This window comes from Rattus norvegicus, chromosome 7, assembly GCF_036323735.1.
Source record: "Rattus norvegicus strain BN/NHsdMcwi chromosome 7, GRCr8, whole genome shotgun sequence".
Lineage (NCBI taxonomy): Eukaryota > Metazoa > Chordata > Mammalia > Rodentia > Muridae > Rattus > Rattus norvegicus.
In genome coordinates this window covers 91,763,188-91,784,834 of record NC_086025.1, presented here as the reverse complement: position 1 = coordinate 91,784,834, position 21,647 = coordinate 91,763,188, and the positions used below count along the sequence as shown (strand labels likewise).

At 46.7% G+C, this 21,647-nt stretch overlaps 1 protein-coding gene and 1 long non-coding RNA gene across 3 annotated transcripts in view; one reads left to right on the top strand and one right to left on the bottom strand.

The window, feature by feature from the left end:
• The window catches only part of LOC134479910 (uncharacterized), a 30,319-nt gene extending 19,992 nt beyond the window's left edge, over positions 1-10,327 (bottom strand). The window contains exon 1 of one of the 2 annotated variants that reach the window (XR_010053803.1): positions 9,667-10,327. This is a non-coding gene — a long non-coding RNA (uncharacterized LOC134479910). The other variant, XR_010053802.1, reaches the window with a different exon arrangement.
• The window catches only part of Anxa13 (annexin A13), a 52,543-nt gene extending 41,552 nt beyond the window's left edge, over positions 1-10,991 (top strand). The window contains exons 9-11 of the mRNA NM_001134910.1: positions 3,836-3,911; positions 7,310-7,422; positions 10,246-10,991. Coding sequence (NP_001128382.1) covers positions 3,836-3,911; positions 7,310-7,422; positions 10,246-10,365 — 309 coding nt within the window. The 3' untranslated portion in view covers positions 10,366-10,991. The remainder of the gene's footprint in view (positions 1-3,835; positions 3,912-7,309; positions 7,423-10,245) is intronic.
• Positions 10,992-21,647: the final 10,656 nt, after the last annotated feature.

The window sequence follows — 21,647 nt, the reverse complement described above, 5'->3', positions numbered from 1 at the left end:
TTTACATCAGTAGTTCACAATGGTAGGAGAAGAAGGCCCAGGAGACTGCTAAACACACCCAGAGCAGCTCGACCCTTCAGAACTGACCAGCCTTAAATATGGGACTGGAGTTGGGGTACTGTGGGCTACGGCAGAGCTAGGAAAACAGAGAACTGTCACGTTTAGGAGCAAAGCTCTACACTCAGAGGGTCCAGGTGCAAATCCTGGCTCTACTGACAGTGAGTGACTAACCTCCCCTCCTCTTTTGTGAGACAGAGACCATGGGCATCACTTCTCATAGAATCATCTTCAATGTGAGGGCAGATGCAGGCTCAGAACCACATGTGGCATGTGGCAACCATACAAATGTTTGCCCTTGTTTTTATGATCACAATTTACTGTCAGCCTCCTAGGAGAAATAGATGTGCTATACCTCAGAGAAAGGCTCCTGAAGAAAAACACGCATAAATTATCTTTTTAGTCTCACTCTCAATGTAAGTCAACAAAATAAGCTGGCTATTTCAAGGTATTTGGCGATTAGTCCTTTTCTGAGAGAAAATCTTTAATTTACACAAAGCCTACAGGGAGTTTCCAGTTTCTTTTGTCTTCTATTTTGTTTTTGGAGAATGCTTTTACCTCTTCAAAACATTCCTGTGCCCTGCGCTTGATTTAAATTTCACAACATCCTAACTATCATGTGGGCCAAATGGCTATTTTATGGTGGCCCACAACTGCTGGACAAGGCCAGTCCGCAGAGCAAGGAGCCATCTGTAACTTATCAGGGCCACACAGCAAGTCGGTAGCCGAAGTGGACAGGAACTTCAGGACTCCCCAGCTGTGTTCCTACCTCAGCTGGGGCTGGCTGCTCCTCACTCAAAATAGCCTCTCTCATGTATGCTGCTAGCAGATGAAGAGACAAAGCCTTGGAACTGTAGCCATACTGTACGTGAGCTTCCAGGGCCCCCTGCTTTCAAATCATGCCCAGTGTCAGGATCAAAGGCAGCAGCCCTGATCCTCTCCGTTCTCAGGGCCTGAAGCCCGTGGCCGCTGAGCTGGAGGACTTATCTGTGATCTATGTCCTCTTTCCACGCCACAAAGGCCACAGTTGGGGTGTCTTTGGATGGCTGACATTGGCCATCACTACAGAAACATACACACACATACACTTTCTCTCTCTCCCTCTCCCTCTCTCTCTCTCTCTCTCTCTCTCTCTCTCTCTCTCTCTCTCTCTCTCTCTTGTTTTATGAAACCAAGTGATGAGGGTCTAGGCTATTATCACAAAGTTTGTCTCCAAACAACAACATCATAGCCACTTGAGAACCCATTAAGATGAAAATTCTCAGTCCTCTCCTTGGTCCTCTGAACCCTACTTCCTGAGGTTTGGGCCTTGAATCTGACACATGTTTGAGAAGTCCTAGGCTTAACCTTGGCCAGGTTTTCAGAGTTCTGTGCCTTGGTTTCCCCAGGTGTAAAATAGAGTTAATACCTACAGGAGTAGGTCTTACTAGGTCGGAGTAGTAAGGATTCAGTGAATGAACAAAAGCAATCATTCAATGCCATAAACACTGGCAATTGTCAGCGTGTTTCTCTTTGTAAACCAACAGTAACAACGGACAAATTAGGGATTCCTGTGATTTCATGATCATTTATAGGAGAGCAGCTCTAAATCAGCTCCCAGAGCCTTGCAGGATCATTGCTGATCTTGACTGTTCATTCCTTTAAAAGCTTACTCAGCTCTCAGACACCAAGCCCTGTAAGGTTTTGATAGTCACTGACCAAAAGCACAAAGATACCAGTGTGCCACCACTAGTGTGCTACAGACAATGCTGTCCTGGAATGGAGATGAATTTCATTTTTTGACACTATAGCTCAGGTTTGCTCTTTTCACCGCCCTCACCTCTGAGTCCAAGTCTCAACTTCTGACTCACCCCACAATGTCAGAACAGGCAACAGAACCACTCAAGCTGCCACACCATGTAACATGACTTGACTATTAAGCACAAAAGACGGCATAGTTACAGGGACAAAGTAAGTTCAGGAGAACTGTGTGTGCACATAACCACAGCACAGCCTTGCCACCTCTGAGCCATGCCCTTCACTACACAGCGTCTTTGGGTACACAACTCTAAGTCCACACAAGAAGCTTTGGCCCTGATACTGCTGGTGTGCTGTCGATTTGAGGGAATGTGTTTGAAAAGGAGAACATGTGGCCTTATTCTTCCTGCAAGCTCCGTACAGGCACGATAGCCCATTGATCTAGTCTCTGAGATTAGTTTGGTCCAAAGAGCAGAAAGAGCACCATTAAAAAAAACAGGTATTGCAAGAACTGAAGGGAAAAGTTTGAAAAGAAGGGCCCCAATAGCATAGGCTAGCCCACTGTCTTCAGACTGTGTTCACGGGGTCCACACAGATTCCTAGGCAGCTGCCAAAAAGGGGTGAAGCAGGAAGAGAAAAGATACTATGTGAATATGGCCTCCCTAGAGGCACATAAAGAAGATCCCCTATACCACAGAGCAACAGAGAGTGGCACTGATGCTTAGTGATCCACCCCACCTCCTGCCTCCTCAGAAAAGCTCTTCCCTACTTGTGTCTGCTTTGGAGGCTGAGAGTCTACAGAAAATTGAAAGTGGCTCTGGCTCAGTCCTAACAATAGAAACAAAAAGGTGGTTGTGTGTGTGTGTGTGTGTGTGTGTGTGTGTGTGTGTGTGTGTGTTTGATTTGATTTGTTTTGTGTTTGGTCTTTTTGTTTTGTTTTGCTTTGTTTCGGTTTTCTTTAAAGACCCAGACTTGTGTGAACAGAACATCTTCATGAAATACTCTCTCAGTCTGTACAACAAAGAGCCCAGGCTCTGGGGGAGTGATGCTCATCCCTGCCCAGGCACTACCTCCCACATCAAACCTCAGAAAGTGAGAGCCTGAAAGCTCCTGTTCTCTTGTGATCTGGTGTTCTAGACCTCACAAAAGACTTCCAGACATGTGAATGGTGGGGAGGGCCTTTGTTAACCCCCTACACACACACACACACACACACACATACACACACACACACACACACACACACACACACACACACACACACATTGTCCTCACATCACAAAGAATGTTTGTTTGCCTTTGTTTCTCCCATAAAAGCCCCAAGCGCTACTAGTGTGTACTCAAATGTCTCAATTATTTTGAGGATCAATTGTGTCCTGTCCTCAAAGACAATTTCTAAGAAAGAGACAAAACCCTCAAGCCCAGCAGAGCACACGCCTTTCTCTTTATTTGCCTTCCCTGAGCTTGGCCCTGGCGGTATTTGTGTTCAGGATAGGCACAATTTACTTTAACTTTAGTTTCTGTAAATATTTGAGAAGAAGCCTAGTGTGTAATACTGCACCAAGTGACGGGATGCAGTCGTGAATGTGGAAGACCACTAGCGATCACCAGCAGTAAACGGAAGCGGCCGGCCCCTGGCTTCCGGCCCGTGAAACCCCATTCTCTTATGAATCATCAGATCAAGTTCCATCATGAACTTCACAGCCTCTCCTTACTTTACCCAAACTGCAAGTGATTGAGTCGACAGTCCAAGGGGCCCGGGGCCAGAGTTTCAGCCATAGTCTCCTCAGGAACTCACAACAGAAAAGATAGAGAACACACTGGAAACTAGGACGCCGTATAATAAAAAGAATTATTGTAGGCTGAGGATACGACTCAATATAAGAATGCTTGAACAGGGAGACGACCATCCCACCTCGCAATGCAGGAGACAAGATAGGCACCTTTATGGTCATGGCGCTAAAACTGGCACCTTTTCTAAAGGAAGCTGAGGCTAACGGCAACCCCTGCGGTAATGCCTGGGCTTTGTTTGTCTCTCCAGCTCATTGGCAAAGACATGGAAGAAGCCATCGAAGAAGAGACGTCGGGAGACTTGAAGAAGGCCTATTTAACTATAGGTAAAGTAAAACCAGGAGAGTGCTCCCCAGAGTGGCTCCGTGGAAGCACTCAGAGAGATGGGAGACTGTCTCTTGGCTTGAGCCATTTTGGAAGCACCACAGCTGGGCAGGGCGGAAGGTGGGTGTGACGCGGTTTTTGTTCTCCAGGGAGCTCTGAAGGTGGGTCTGTCCAAAGTGAAGCAAGGAGGCAAGTCTCACTCTGTTAATGACTGCACACCAATCAGCCACTAGACACAGGCTGTACCCCAGGACCTATCTACAGGGGACACTGTGCAGCCCCTCTGTCGCTTGGAAGGTGACTTCTGAAAAGGGACCTAGCTGTTAGCAGTCAGCAATCGACCCTGGCACTGAATGCCTGATCCTACAGAGAGCGCCTAAGCGAGGTCCGCCACAGGGTCTCCTGTGATTGTTCCGAGAATACGGATCCCTGAGAGCGTCTGTCCAAAGCCTGCGCCTATTACCCCAGCTCAGTCCAAAGCCTGCGCCTATTACCCCAGCTCAGGGAGCGGTATGCAGTTTACATGACACACACTGAAAAGTGCCCACAGTTAGGACCATGAGCAAGTTTCTGCAGCATGCCTGGGGCCCAGAGGGTTTCTTTTTCCACTGGATTCCCTTCAATGTTCTCAAAGAATGAGATCTGTTTAGAAATGGAGGGGAGGGAGGCTAGATCTTGGCATTGCCAACCAAGCCAACCCCAGGACCTCCTCTTCAGGTGTCGCCCAAAGGCAGGAAATAGCAGAAAGATGGGCACAGGGCCATGTCTGGCATGCCCCCTTCTCCTTTTGCAAGTCCTGGAATGAAGGCATTGTCCATTGTCCACACTGCTGTGGTAGGGAGTCCAGGGAGCCATTGAGAATGGCACAGGAATGGACGGACGTGTCCCTTTGAAAGGAAAAGAACCAAACAAGCAGCCCTGGAACCTAAAATATGTGCTTCTGTTGCCAAAGCCCTCTGTGGAGTTTGGAGGATGTTTTGTCCTCGCTGTTTTATTTTAAACAATGCCAGCCGTCGACCTTTTGCCATCTATGCTCATTTTACATTCAGATTAGCAAACACTGATTTGATGTATGGAACTCTAAACATTACCAACACCATCCATGCCCCACACGGAACACATATGAGCCCTGTGTGGACAGATGTCCTCTGGGCTTCATGAAGGATCTACCCAGTGGCTTGTTCTGAGGGTCTAGACCTTTTCCTGTACTTGTGACATGAGGAGCAGGAAGACCCAAGAGCACCATCAGAGGACACCAGGGCTGCCATTCAGTGACAGTGTTTTCCTGGTTCCTGCCTGGCCCTGAGTAGTTTGTGCTTAGTGTAAATCAGACGCATGAAAGACCCAGGTCTTTCTCATACAGAGCTGAATGTCCACAAAGAACACACGCGCGCGCGCACACACACACACACACACACACACACACACACACCACTATATATATACATATATATATATACATATATATACATATATATACATATATATACATATATATATACATATATATATACATATATATATATATATTAAACAAGAGTGAAGAAAGAAAACAGATAGTCCACATGGTTAGGAAGAAGGAGAATGTCATACCCTGGAGCTGTGAACCACAAGAACCAAATGGACTCACAGTTCCAAAAGTAAAAGTGCTTAGAGAACTCTCTGAGCGTCAACCTCATAAAGAAATGGCTTCACGGCTGTTTCCTATATATCCCCAACCCTACTCCATAAAGATGCCACCTGACCGCTCAGATCCATACAGGCTGAGATCACATGATCACCACCATGAACACTTCTTCAATGGGACCCATGAACCACTTACCTCAGAAAGCTGTTAGGAAAGTGTCCTGGACCCAGCCCAGGTTTACCACAGAGAAGCCAGAAGTGGGACGGAGCCTGGAAAGCCACTGTCACAAGCTCCCCATGGTGGCTTTGTGCTCAGTATAAGTTTGCAAAGCCCCACTCCTTGAAGACAAGAAGATCAGGTATGGTGGTGAGCCATAGCTACCACGGCTTCCACTCAACATTAAACAGGTTTAGCCCAGATATCCCCTAGCTTTCCTGGTCCAGCCTTCTGAGATATTCCTGCTACTTGCTACTAACAGGGAGCTGGCCTTTGCATCAGTGCTGCAAGTCGTAGGAAAACTTTGTGGATGCCAGCAGCTCATGCAGTCTGAGGACCACCAGGAGTCTCAAGTATACTTGTTAGGGTAGCACGGGGTTCCCTACCACCTCAAACCAGGAGTTTGGAAATAGAGAGAAGAAACACCTGACCCTTGACTTTGCCACTGAAACATAAGTGGCTGCTATATGGCCTAAAAGCGGGGATATTGGCTCCTGACCTGGCTTCTCCTCCTCTCCTTTGCTTAGAAACATCTGCCACACAGATAGTGGCCTAGGAAATGAAAGCCCTGCTCCGGTACAGACAGAAGTTCACATTGCACACTTAAATTAAATTCATTACTATTACTGACATTGAAAAACTGTTGTAATTCTAGCACTGTAACTCCCATCTGAGGCAGAGGAATTGCTTGAGTTTGAGGCTAGCCCGGGCTATAGAGTGAAACCTATCTCAAAACAAAACCCAAATTAAAAAAAAAAATACTGGTAGGCTTTCTAGCAGACTGTCAACAACCTAAAGAAGTAAATGGTTCACTCCTTTGAAGCATTTGTGGAGTGGATGCCTATGAGCCTGGGAGAAGGGTCTGGAAATGCTGACTTTCCTCCAGTGCAGAGGTGCACCCAGTTGCCTGGTTCATGAGCAAATACCAAGCTTCATCGGTTTGTAAACAGAACAAAGATGGCAGGCAAGGGGAGGGCCAGAAAGGAGTGCATAGCAACACCATAGAGAGGGGATCTTTATCAGTAAGGACAAACATCTTTGTCCCTTATACCAGATGAAGGATGCTGGGGACCTGCAGAAGGTACCCAAACAAATGTAGTAAGGTAACCAAAGGGTGTTGAAGTTCCTGAACACAAGAAAGCAGGGCATGGTCTGGCTGAGCAAACCTTCTCCATATGAGGTTCTATTAGGGAAGGCTACTGGCCAAGCTGTGTTCCCACAGAGCCCTGCTCTAGCCCCGGGGGGTTCACTGTGCACCATCAGCTCTATCCATGAGTGAGACTCTAGACCTCCACAATGTGGGCGTGAGGAGGGCCCACACTCCTTCCCCAGGACTTGCAGAGAAGAGAGCCCATTCTCCTCACTCTGAAGTGGTTTTTGACTCAGCTCTGGTAGGGGAGCTGACCTAGGGAACCTTCTAGATCTCATTGAAATGTCAGATCCTTCCAAACCTCTACCTGTCAAGTCCAGAAGTCCCTCGAGTAGCCGAGACACACTGTCCTGTGTCGTCCCACAGGACTACGAGGACTTTCACAACCTCCTTTCCCTCCCTCCTAGTGAGATGTGCCCAGGACCTTGAGGGCTATTTTGCTGACCTACTATACAAGGCCATGAAGGGTGTGGGGACAGACGAGGAGACGTTAATTCGCATCATTGTGACCAGAGCTGAGGTAAGACACATGACTCCAAAAGGGGAGTCAACATCTTTTCCCCCACTGGTGTCATTGGTTACTGCTGTTGTTGTTAGAATTCTTCTCAAAAACTGCAAGACAAAGACAGCCCTTCCCTTCCCAGAATATGCAGAGCACATGGGTCCTGCTTCAGCCTTCTTCTTTATTAAAACACAATACTGAGAGTTACTTCTATTCCTGTCGGCCGCGGCTCCAGAGAGCTGGTGGCGCTGTGTAGAGGAACTGCTGGAGCTGTTCCGAGGTAGCACGGCTACATACAGCTCTATTTTAAGGAAGACAAACCAGAGCCATGGGAAGGGGTCACCCCACGGCAAGATGGAAATAATACCCAAATGATTCCCTCACTCTCTTTATGTAACGGAGCACACCTTACGAGTAGGATTTTTCAGAACAACAAAACATCAGCCCCACCCCTAAAACTTTTCAATCCAGACCCTCTCAAAGAGCCACTTTAGACACTTTTTTCTAATTACCGTCTTTCCTCACCCAAACTTAACAGTACAGATAATACGGGATATCTGCTTATGTGCTACAATGCACATTCTAATACTTCACGTATAAAAAGACTGGGCCTTCTTTTACTCCCTGAGGACCAGTCTGCACCCCACACAGAGAAGAAAGTGAGTCTCGGAAAGAGAAGGGCAGGAGCAGGCAGAGGCTTGGAAGCAGCCAGCGTGCTTCACAGAGAGCGCCTGGGGCTGTCAGGCCTTGGTCAGCAGGAGAAGTGAACTGAAGGGGAAGCGAGGGGCAGGCCTGTCACCACTGCTGTGGCAGAAGCCTTGGAGAAAGGAAAGGAGTGGAGCAGCTGAAAACCACAGACATCTTAAAAAAAAAAAAAAGAAAGAAAGAAACACGATTTAGCGGCAAGGGAGAGGTACCAACCCAAATTCCGACCCATGCCTTTGGACAAGCACTTAACAGCTGACGTTGTTTTTAAATATAGCTTCGCAGCAGGAAGACAGCTCTTTCGTTTTTTATTTCTGTTCCTGGAATTTCTCCTCCTCCTTACCCCCCCACCCCCATTCATGTGAGCTGCCTCTTTGCTATTCCTCTAGAGTTCCCTTTCTCTCCTCTGTCCTGAGTCTTTCTCCCTCCCTCCAGCTCTCAGCCGCTCAGTCTTTCTCCCTCCCTCCAGCTCTCAGCCGCTCTGCCCATGCTGAAGCTCCAGAGAGCTCGCAGAGCAACAGGGCTCTATAGACCCTGCGAGAGGTTGGATCCCACCAGATGGGTTGTCAGCAACGCATGCTCCCTCCCATAGAGACCACGTGATGTTCAATGCCATCTCCACATGGACCACCTGTGAGCGTGGGTAATCTCCACGTGTGGCCATTATCTCGGGAAAGCTTCAGGCCCAGGCACAGAGATGTGTAGGGGACTAAAACAAAATGCCGGCTGCCCAATCCTGTCTGCCATAAACCTGGCCCTCCCCCAGGGCCGGGCATCCAGCCAGGCAGAGACCCCAAGCAGGGCAGCATCTGCCCTCCAGTAGTCTCTCAGTGGACATCCACAGCAAACAACTTCTTACTCCCCACCCTCTCCTACCTTCCTCTCTTCTCTTTCTCAGTACAACCATACACGAAAGCAAGAGAAGGAGAACCAGATGCCTGTCTGTCTACAGTTTCTAGGCCTGGTAGGCAAGGCGGAGCTCAAACCAAAACTAAACTTTGTTTCTTCGTAAGACTTGTTTTGTCCAGACTGGAATTTTTTTTCTGGCGTAGCTCTCCTTTTACAGCTGAAAGAAGCTGAAGCAGGACAATGTTTTGTCTGTTTTTCCTCCCCATTTCCTTCAGCCCCCAGTTCTTAAGCCTTATATGAATTAAACTCAAAAGAAGTCCTACAATCAGTTTGGAATGTGTTAACTGGAACTATTATTCTTCCTGATTTGGTACAAGGAAGAAATCATTTCTCTTTTTAAAAAATTATTATTTATTTTATGTGTGTGGGTGTTTTGCCTGTCTATCCATGCAACATGTGTGTCTGATGCCCAGAAAGACCAGAAGAGGGCATCGGGTTCTTTGGGTGTCTACCTGGAACTGCAGTTACAGACCCTTGTGTGCTGCCGTGGGTGCCAGAAATCAAACCTGGATCTTCTGGAAGAGCAGTTGGTGCTCTTAATGGCTGAGCCATCTCCCCAGCTCCCAATGCTTACTTTTAAAGCTCCATCTGGAAAATCATCTCCTTTCTACCAAATACCGTCAAACTATGACTTGGAAAACCACCTACCTGTTTGTGTACAGCTCTGCCACCCAGAATGACTCCTTTGCAAACACCTATAAAACACCCAAAAGAAAAATATCTTGTAACACATGAAAATATATGCAATTTAGGGGGCTGGGGAGATGGCTCAGTGGTTAAGAGCCCTGACTATTCTTCCAAAGGATCTAGATTTAATTCCTGGCACCCACATGGCAGCTTACAAATGTCTGTAACTCCCATTGCAGGGTATCTGACACCCTCACACACACATGCAAGCAGGCAGAACACTAACATGCATAAAATAAAAATAAATAAACCATTAAAACGCTTTTTAAAATATGCAATTTAAACTTTAGCTTCCACAAATAAAATTTTAATGGAGTAAGTGCATGTGTGCATATACACATACACACATAAAGAAGCACCTATTTTCAGGGGGCTGAAGTAGGCTTTTCTTTTCCTCAAAATGGAAGATAATGACAATCTAGCTCCCAAGGGGCTGTTCAAAGACACAGTGAATGAATACGATGGTGTAGGAGAGTGTCCGCCATTTACAACACCGTACCACGGGTGCTGTCACCTTCCTTGTTGTCATCGTTCCCACAGGTTGACCTGCAGGGGATAAAAGCCAAGTTCCAGGAGAAGTATCAGAAGTCGCTCTCTGACATGGTTCACTCAGATACCTCTGGGGACTTCCGAAAACTGCTGGTAGCTCTCTTGCACTGATCCAAGCCCGAACGAATCAAATTTGCAAATGAGCGAAAACCCTTCACCCCCTCTGGACTGTCTGCTCATCAGTTTAAAGGGAGCCCGAGGCCCAGCAGCTGAAGTCAGGAGCAGCGTCCTCCAAGGGCTTGAACAGCCTTGAATGCTGGCTTAGCAGGAACCTAAAGTGCCTCCAGCCTCCCTTTAGCATTTGAAGCGAATGCTTTCTAAGCACAAATGAAACCAGCAGTTGGTGGGGGAGGGGGGGCTGAACATTTATAATAAAATGTTTAGAAAATTATATGCCTCCCAGATGCCCAGAGCCAAAGCAGAGATTAAATGGCTAAAACGGAATAGAGGCAAGATTAAACGGTTTGTTCGTTTCCCTTCTGTGCATTCAGTTTCAAAGCCTTTCCGTTAATTACGGTGATGGTCTGCGCCTCCGTCAGCTGCTTTGCCAAATTGGCTTGATGAACTTGGGATCTCGCCTGGGAAACAGAGAGCTCGGGAAATCCAAATGGACTGGGGGATTGCAAACGTCTATTAACAATCACCGGGGATAGCGGTCAAGGCCGGCATCGAGGAAAGAGACGGCCTGCCTATGTGAAATGCAAATAGAAGTAAAACTCACTGACCTCGCCTGGTTCGCTTGGGTTTTCTTGTTTCTCTAGATTTGTGGCTTGCTTGAGTCTTCCATCCGATCTTCAAATACAGTTAGGCTAAGCGCAGTGCCGATGGGATTGCCGTCAGTGCTGATGGGATTGCCGTCAGTGCCCTGTCTGTCAGGTGGTTTGATTCTGCGATCATAGAATCTCTGTTCCAAGACGCTGGTCTTGTAGTCACATGGAGCCATTCAGAGACTCTCAAGTTAACTTAGACACCTTGGGCAAGCCATCATAGCTGTCCTGTCCTAGATGAGATCTGCTCCTGGCATGGCTAAATACCATACTGAATCCACACTGAATCTATAACCCTGTGAGGTTCCTATGACCTCCATTTATGAGTTGAAGACCCTAAGAAGTAACCTGACTAAAACCCATTTGTAAGCATCAGAATTAGGATTCATCTCACAAGCTGGAAGGCTGCAGAAATTATGCTACTGACCGGGTTTCTCAGAAACGTGATTTGCAGGGCATGTGTGAGAATGAGTCAGAAACCATTCATTGCTTATTTTTCTACCTTCCAATCACTCTGGTGGGCTCCACTGACACAAAAGTCAACGGAACATGGGCTGCTTCTAATGTAGTATCTTTCCGAACTAGTCCTGAAATAAGATGTCTCCATCAGTACGGGGAATGTTGTCAGTACACTAAGAAGAGTGCGTAGGTCAAAGTGAAGAGAATGGGTGTCTACGGAGTGCTCAGACATAAACGGGGCATCTGTACCACATCTCCTCCCATTGGGGCTCAGGGAACATCCCAGACAGGGAGAAGGGAAGGCTAAGAGCCAGTGTGGCAAGACAGTGGCTTCCAAACATGACATAACACCGTGCTTATGAACTCGTAACAGTTATGGTTGCCTATGTATAATCCACACATGATCAAGGCGGTCATCACTCCAGCACAGATGGGGTAGGAGCACAGGAGCCCCATCCCCACCTGAGGAACTACTGACGTGTTCTTCAGGGCTGTGGCCCCTAGTAGGTTGAGGGGCCGAGAAACATTGATGGACAGATGGTTTGGGACACGGGTGTTGTGAAAAGGGCAGGCTAGCAAGGCTGCAGCGGGGTTGCTGAGTTTGTATTTTGACCCCAGGAGGAATGGATGTTCTCCCGAGGTAGGACTCTATGTTTTAAACACTGGCAGCCATCGGTGATATCTACATGAACAAAGAATTTGATCAGGCTGGAGATTGGGAGTCATTTGGATAATATTACAGCAAATAGTCCAAACATTCAGTATAAGGATAGATGCTGTGCCATGGGATGTCCTTTTTAGTAATTAGAAAAGTGGTGACCCACAAGTTAAGGAGTTCTGTGAGCTTTGCTATCTACCTAACAGTCATTGTCAAAGCTGAGCTTTTACACATAAAACATTACTTTTTTTTTAACGAGGACCAAATCTAATAACATAACATATGAAATATATGTGTCACCAAACAGAAGCAAAGTGACCAATTCTTGGGATCTGAACTCAACAAGGACAGGAAAACAAAAGAGTGGGTTGAAAAGAGACTAAGCCAGAATTAGCCTTGTCTGGGGGGCATAATTCAGATAGATCAGAAAGATGTTTCATAGGATCAATATAACTATGACAGAAAAGCAAGGCCATTTACTCAAAGTCTCAGGAGAACGAAGTTAGGGCTGGAATTTCACCCTAGTTCTTCTGACCCTAATGCCTTTGCTCCCCGTTGCACCAGCTCACGACTCAGAATTGCTCATTTCCACATCTGAGAAGAAGGAAGCATCCAAACATATATCCCTATGATTGCTGGATATTCACTCAGCACCTATAAACAGGATGAGTCTCTGTGTGTCTAAGTAAAACTGTCTATCTGCTGTGTCCTGTGACCCACACCCTAGCCTCTGGTACTCTAGCCATCTAAGGGGGTTTCTCTTTCTCCTTCACACTCTTGCTTTACTTAGACCATGCCTCATTCTTGCTGTGTCCTCAGTTTTGGAGTTGACGATCTACCTAGGGAAGTGAGGGAGAGAGAAAGTAAAAGAAGGAAAGTAGAGAGGAGAGCAGCTCTGTCTTGGCCTCCACTGTGCAGTTTTTTTCCTGCCCAACCATCCCTCCAGGGCCACCAGAGGAATCCATCTCCGGCCATTCAGATACTCAAGACCCTGGGGATTACACCAGAGCCCATCTCCAAGGTTACAAGAGGATAGCACATCCCTCCATTGCCTGTGTTAGCCCAGCATGCATTTCCCCCAGCAAGCTCTAATCCAGGTTCTGATGACACTCAACACTGCTACTTACCCTAGTGAGATTCTTAGGGCATTGTAAGTAAGTAATGTGGGAGTCTAGCCTGGGCAAACCAAATAGACATTCACGTCGAAGAACTAAGGAGTCTCACCAGCAGCTCTGGGAGCATTAACTCCTACTCTGCAAATTCCTCTCAGTAGCTCTGAGGGTCCCAGGTAGTCTTTCCATGCATGCCTACCCCTCAGCCCATTTCACCCACTGTGTTTGAGGGGTGGAAATTCTACACGCTGGTGTACCATTGCTTACTGTTCCCCAACTCATGTTCTATGATGTCATGTCAGCACCTTGAAACAGGCTGTGATATTTAGAACATGGGAACTGGTAGATGCTGCATATGGGGCCTTACTGCTGAGTATTTACAGCCGTAGTCCCATGCTTTTCAATCTGTACACATGTGTATGCATGATACACATGTAGACATAAAGAGATCAACATCTATTTGTGTCTCTTATATTTGTGGATGTGAGCCTAGCCTTTAAAGGCTGAGCCATCTCCCCAGCCCCATTTGTGTTTCTATCCAGGGCATTCATAGGATGTCTTCAGCTATCATCAACGCCCCATGGTTCTTGCTAGGATGCAAATGCTGGCTCTAGAAAGCAACACAATGGGGCAAGAGAGGAGGAAGTCATAATACTAGGGTAAGTAATACAGATCAAGGATAGCCACAGTCTCCTGCCATTGCCATGGACTGTTTCCATTCCCCGTGGCAGGATTTCTTTTGACTTAGCTTACAATTGAGAACGTTCAAGTCTGTGTATGATTAAGCAGTACTTGGTTGGAACCCTGCTAAGTGCCGTGGGACTGTATCACAACAGAGCGGAAACACAGAAAGGAAAACAGTCCCCACGGGAGGAGCATACATGTAAGCCAAGAGGTAAGAAAGATGCCATGGGACTGTATCACAACAGAGCGGAAACACAGAAAGGAAAACAGTCCCCACGGGAGGAGCATACATGTAAGCCAAGAGGTAAGAAAGATGCCAGGCTATACAGCCACCCAATTAGACAAGATGGATGAAGCAAAGAAGTGCAGGCCGACAGGAGCCGGATATAGATCGCTCCTGAGAAACACAGCCAGAATACAGCAAATACAGAGGCGAATACCAGCAGCAAACCACTGAACTGAGAATAGGACCCCCGTTGAAGGAATCAGAGAAAGAACTGGAAGAGCTTGAAGGGGCTCGAGACCCCATATGAACAACAATGCCAAGCAACCAGAGCTTCCAGGGACTAAGCCACTACCTAAAGACTATACATGGACTGACCCTGGACTCTGACCTCATAGGTAGCAATGAATATCCTTGTAAGATCACCAGTGGAAGGGGAAGCCCTTGGTCCTGCCAAGACTGAACCCCCAGTGAATGTGATTGTTGGGGGGAGGGTGGTAATGGGGGGAGGATGGGGAGGGGAACACCCATAAAGAAGGGGAGGGGGAGGGGTTAGGGGGATGTTGGCCCGGAAACCGGGAAAGGGAATAACACTCGAAATGTAAATAAGAAATACTCAAGTTAATAAAAAATGTAGATATATATTTTAAAAAAGAAAGAAAGATGCCAGGCTTACTTATAGTAATCTGGTCCCCTAAGACTTCTCATGAGAAGCCTTGATCCGTACAAGACAGACACCAGTGACCCAATCACCTTTCACCTTTTAAAAATGCTAACAGGTTATGAGTCCATACTATGGACCAAGACTCTAGTACAGGAACTCTGGGGAAGCACATCAGCAATCAGTATACCTGCACACATACACAGAGAGGATTAAATGTGCATAAATGGGCTGGAGAGATGGCTCAGCCGTTAAGAGACTGACTGCTCTTCCAGAGGTCCTGAGTTTAAATCCCAGCAACCACATGGTGACTCATAACCATCTGCAATGAGATCTGATGCCCTCTTCTGGTGTGTCTGAAGACAGCTAATTATATTTAATAAACAATAAATAAATCCTTAAATGTGCATGAATGAATTTCATTTGCATTAATTAAATGTACGGTGCACTATTTTATTGTGAGAGTCAGCATTCGTAACAGGAAGGATGGGAGGTTGCTGAGCTGTCCTCAGACTCCCATCCCCATATGCCTAAAGGGTTATTGCCCTTAGGCTCTGAGGAGAATGTTTTGTGGCTTCTTTGTAACTAAAAATAAAGACACTGATACCTTTCGTTTTTAAAGTAACCAACTCCATAAGTTCAAAACATAGTCCATACTGGAAACACAGAAGGTGCATGGAATCAAAGAAATAATACAAACTGGAGAAATCAGGAAAACTCAAATTAGGGCCAAACCCTAGGCAGTTTACAAAGCTTCTGGCATGGACTGAGTCTCTTCCCACCAAAACAGAGCCATGACTGGGAGGAACATTTGTTTTATGAGCACCTGGATGAGAATAGTTATTGAGTTATGTGGAGCATCTCTACAATAAGGTCCCAATCACTGTCAGCTTCAGTGGACTCATGGGTCACTTTATCTGTTAGTAATTTTTGGTGTCCAGTGAGTGGCACATTTGGATTGCTGAGAATATGGACACCTCAGGACAAAAGAGACAAGGCGGTTTTTTTTTTTTTGTTCTTTTTTTTTTGTCTCTAAACTACAAGACAAGCACTGATTTTGGATCATTCCTCACGGGGAGGAATAATGTGGACCAGGATAGTGTGACTCACCAACCAAAGTGGACAACACTAATTATCCAAACTCCAAACCCAACCCAAGTATTAATTTTTTTTTTACAACCCTGAAAACAATATCAATGTTGTTTTTCAAATCCTACTGAACCAGTTCAAATTAGAACCAGTCTTTTGAAAAGGTTAGGCCAGGAAGAAGAAAAGAACCAGAAAAAGCAAAACCATTTCAACACAAGTATTGTGTTCAGTTCACATGTTTGTCAGAGACCAGTGTCAAACACACGTGTTTCTGTCCGGAGTTCTTCTCATTCAACCCCTTAGCCTATTTACCAGAACAACTACTAACCTATTCTCTCTGTAAAACCTGTTGGTGGCTCCATGGTTGCTGTACGGGCTGTCAGCTTGTGGGGCATGAGTAGGAGGTCCCCTGTCTTCTGGAGGGTTGTGAACTTGGCAATAGCAGATCGCATTTGTGTTGTATTTGCCATTCTTGTTAAACAATGTTGCTAATTCTTAAATAAGCTGATCACCTCTGAGGAGAAAAGCCTGCTTCATTCCTGTGAAAGCCAAGTTGAATATGCTAAAGAAGAGGAGGGGGAGGGGGACACAAAGGTAGAGATGACTTATGTCACTGTCAGGTTGACTAGATTGAAAATCACCTAGGAGACACCTCTAGACGGTCTAGACAGGTCTGCATGGGGGTTTTCGGAGACATTGTAGCTAGAGAGGCAAGATCTACCCTGAGTACAAACTGCAGCATTCCACAGGCTGAGAACCCAGAGAGAAGAAAGCAGGCTGAGTGCCAGAATTCATCTCTCCCTGCTTTCTGACTTTGTGTGTAAGCGACCAGCTTACCTCACCCCCATGCCACTCTGATAGAATAAAACCTCAAAAGGTGAGCTGAAGTGACATCCCTCCTTCCTTCAACTGCTTTCCCCAGAGTTTTGTCAGAAAAGTAAGTCATACAAAGCCAGAACGGCAATGCACGCCCGCCTTTGGCTCGCCCTTCAGTTACAATTCTCAGTACGTCACTACACCCTTCCCCAGCAGACACACACCTGTTGTAGATGTTCTATCCTGAGCCGCTGCTGCTGTAGGCTAAGACACAGATGGTCTACGTGCAGACCGCCTGTGCTAGCAGGGAGACTCTAGTGTGTACACATCATGTCTTCCTTCTGAAACACTCATCCAACTGGGACCACCTTCGTTTCTGGTCAAAGGTCTTATAACTCTGCCTCCAGCTCCCCTCTCCCATCCTACCCCTGACTGACTGAACACAGAGGCGGAAAGGGAAAACCCAACAGAGGGACCTGCCTGTCCACACACTCTCTGCTCTTCTGAGACTCAACTTTCTCATCTGTAACATGGGGATGAATGCCCCAGAAGCTCCCTACTTAAGTGTACAGGCATAGATGAGAACAAACTGCCTCTGGAGAAAACGGGCGGGGGGGGGCTCTTGGCTAACAGCAGGTATCTTTGAAGGATAAATATTTAGCGTCCTTTTGTATGTATGTGTATACTCCCATGTGTGTGCAGGAACACATGGGTGTGGAGGTCAGAGGACAACCTCTGCTGTTGTTCCTCAGGTACCATCTGCCTTGATTTTTGGTGCATTTCTCTTCAGCCTTGAGTTGACCACATAGACTGGAGTCCAGCTGCAGGATTACAAGTGCGCATCACTATGGCTGGCAAAGTATTCTCTCTCTCTCTCTCTCTCTCTCTCTCTCTCTCTCTCTCTCTGTGTGTGTGTGTGTGTGTGTGTGTGTGTGTGTGTGTGTGTGTGTGTGTGTGTGACTCTAGGGGTTGAACTCGGGTGTTCAAGCTACAGGGCAAGTACACAAGTATCTTACCCACTGATCTCCCTCTAACCCATTTAGTGTGTGTCTGGGTCTACCAAAACATCAGGAACAACCACACTGACGCCAAGTAGATGACTTGACGCTAGGATCTTCGCGTGGACTAAATGGCAGAGGTAGTGGCAGCTCTTTGCAGAGGTTGGCACAGTTCAGGAACCTGCAAATATCTTTGTTCTTCTCCAACTCAGTCCTAGTGAATGAGGATCAGCCCAGAGGAAAAGAGGCAGGCAGACCATAGGTCCGACAGTGTCACTTACTGGAAGACTTACTGACAAAAGTGGAGTCCTAGGCGACTACATCCAACCGACGTGATCCTCACGATTTGGATGAGAAGGAAAGGTATACTATTTAAGGTTGGACAAAAGTTACTTCATCCTAGCTGAAATGTACCTGGCTTATTTAATACTAAAGAATCAGACGAATCCCAGGAGCCAGGGTTGGGCTGAAAAGCTCCACACACCACTCTACTGTATACTTTATAAATAGTTAGAGTTTTCTGGAAAAGTATGCAGCAAAAAGGAACCGGCACCTCTCAGGGGTGATTGTGGAAGTTCTGGTTCAAGATGGCTGCAGTCATGCCATGCAGAGTCTATTCAGTTAGATACACTGTTGTCTACCCAAGTCATCCCATCCTCTGTGTTGAGTGGCTAACCCTGAAATGGGAGTCATGAATCAGTCCACTACAGAGGGAGCGCCTGGAGGGAGCAGATACCAGATGAATGCTGATCCTTCATTTCCTCCTCCACTCAGACAACAGACCAGCTTGGCCTTCTACCTCTAGTCAACTCCTGCCTCCAGACATTTGCCCTTCACAGCCAGACACCTCCCTAACTGTGTCTTCCATGCTGTCCCCAGGCACCTAACCCCATCTCTCAGATCTCAAGCTTTCATGAAAAAAAGTTCTTTCCTTTCTTCCAGAGTATCCAGTCTGAATTCCACAATAAACATGTCCAGTGCAAAACCCAGTCTCCAAAACCAGCTCCTTCTGCTTTCTTCCATCTCAGTCACTATTTCTATCTACAGAGCTTCTCAAATATTTGCTCAGGAATCATCCTTGATTCTTCAGAAGTGCCATTTTTTAATCCCACCAGGTGCCTTAGAGTTCCCATGTTTCAGATCTCCATAATAATTACTTCTTCGAGAGACTGCTCTATCCTTTCTAGCCCAGACTTCACACTGGCCTCATAGCCAGGCTCCCTGTTTTACCAGTTGTCTCATCTCTGGATGCTTCTGGAATGCCAATCTCTCCCTCCCCTATCAGGTACAACCCACCCGAGGCATTTCCCTCTTGCTCAAATTTAGTACACTCCTTCCTGCCTCCAGTGTTCAGAGCTTGGAAGTTCTTCTTCCTAGGCATCCCCAGTCCCATCTCAAAGTGTCACCTCTTGCATGTCACCGTGTCACCTTCATGTGTCACCTCTTCCAAGCCCAGTTCCATTCCATGACTGCCCTCAGCACATTCCAAATCTCCCTTAGTCCTTATCCTATATTGTCTTGGATTGTCACCACTTAAAATTATCTCACCGATTTACTTATTGTCCACCCTGCCCACTGTTAGAACACAAACACTGGAAGGTCGACTTTGACTCCCACACCTAGAACACACAGACACACATGGAGTAGGTGCTCAGGGAACTGCGGTTGGCCGAACGCACCGTAACAGGATTGCACATCTTCTCTTCCCTCAGCCAACTTCCATGTTTGCTCCCTGTCATGGCTCGGACACCAAGACCCAAGGACACAAGCCTTCCCTCCCGACTCCCACAAACTGAGCCAGTTCCTTTCTTTTAGCTGGAGCCAGTGTGCTTCCTTTTAGCTGGTTCCCCATAGCTCATTATACCACGTTATTCTCCATAGTTATCTTTATTCACTTGCCCAAGTAAACTTGGGGCCCTGTAGGGGCTACCTGTTACTCAGCATTTCTACCCTAGTGCACACATCAACTCTCCCCACACAGCTCTCACCTTCATACCTTATTTTACAAGGTAATTACAATGGTTTGAATGAGAAATGTCCCCCATACACTTCTATATTTGAACACTATCCACAGGGAGTGATGCTGTTTGGGGAAGTTATGGAACCTTTAGGGGGTTCAGCCTTGCTGAAGGAAGTGCATCACTGGAGGTGACAAGATTTAGGGGGTTTATAGCCGTGTTCTGCTTCTTGTTCTCTCTCTGTGTCTGTCTCTGTGTCTGTCTCTGTCTGTCTCTGTCTGTCTCTGTCTGTCTCTGTCTCTGTCTCTCTCTCTCTCTCCCTCTTTCTCTCTCTCTGATTCCTGTATGTGGATGCCAGCTTCCCACTCTTGTTGCCTGATACTGTGTTCTCCCTGCCGTTATAAACTCCATCCCTCTGGAGCAGTAGCCCAAAATAAACTCTTTTTTCTTAGTTTGCCTTTGGTCACAGTTTGGTCATGATTGCAGCAACAGAAAAGTAGCTAATACAAATATCAGACAGCTGCCAATCCAATCACTTCTGCATCCTGGGAGTGATTCATGGCAGTTACCTTCAACCACAACATTCTCAGGGATCTATTGACTTCATCTACTCATCTTTCCTCTGCCCCTCCCCTGTCTCCCTGGTGTCAAGAACAGTAGCTGAAACTCACGAGTACTCACAGCATACTCTTGTATTAATGACTCACCCAACACATGTTAAATAAAGAAATAATTGATTGGTTAGGCACCACAATGTACCCCCAAAAAGCCTGGAGGCTTGACGCCACGCTTTCAGTGCACATGATTTTCAAAACAAGACACAGGAACATGAGCCCTGAAAATCACATTCTGAAACAGGTATTAGGGAAAGGGTAAGAAGAGATCCAGTTATTTAGAAAAATGTATTTTGGGGGGCTCTAGAGCACCTATGCCCTATATACTGATTGCTTGCTTCTTTTGTTTGGCAGAGAAAGCCTAAAGAGGAGCATGCAGGCTCGCCATTGCTCTCCTAGTCCCAGTCCGATGAGAGCAGTCAGCAGTCAGCCTAAAGGTAGTCAGTCAGTCACCTAGAGGCTTCCTTTCAACCGAGGTTACACTGCAGTGACTAACAAGACTAACAAAAGGCTGGCAAGCAGAGGCAGGAGGGGTGACTTACAGAAAACAAGATTCCAATGCAGCTTCCAAGGAGAGTACAGAAGTGTTAGCAGCCTCTTTCCAGGAGGGAGCCCTCACACCTGCCTCCATCCAGGTCAGCGGGTTAGAGAGAGTGTGAGATCTGTAGGCCACCTCAGGTAAGCACCTTTATATGGAGTGCGAGTTGTGTGTGACCACATCAGTCCCATGGATCTACAATGGTGCTGAAGGGACAATCAATACAAGTTGACCGTGTGGAAGTCACAAAGGTGAAAGTGAAGACTGGGTCTGAGCCAAATCATAGGGCCAGCAGAACACAGGCTAGCTCAGGACTGCCTGTAGCTACCCCCCAAAACAGTGTTTCATCAAGATGGCATACGGCCTGTCATAGGTCCCTGTGAGGAGAAGGAAACTAAAGGATATTAAGTCTGTTTAATAAGCAAACTTGCCCGAGAGACCATGACACCTGTGAGACTTGTGTGAGACTTCTCTCTCCCCTCCCAGGGTCTTTCTCTTTCCTTGAGCTGCTTATCTTGACCAGAGGCAGCTTTCACAATGAAAACTGTGGGGAGGGTGATGTCCCTTTCCATCATGCCATGGCGCTTAGGGGACTTGAAGGCACACAAGGGAAGAAGCGGGGACGTTAACTCTGATTGTCAAGCCACTTAGGTCGCTAGAAAGATCCCGAGTAAGAAATGGCAATGGAACATACAAGTGCATAGTGCTTCTGCAAGCAACAGTAACCTGAGAAACTGGAGCAAAAGGAGAAACTGAGAAGAGGTGCTAGCAGAGGGGTGAAGTGGGGAACAGCGCCTGGGGACAGACAGCATGAAA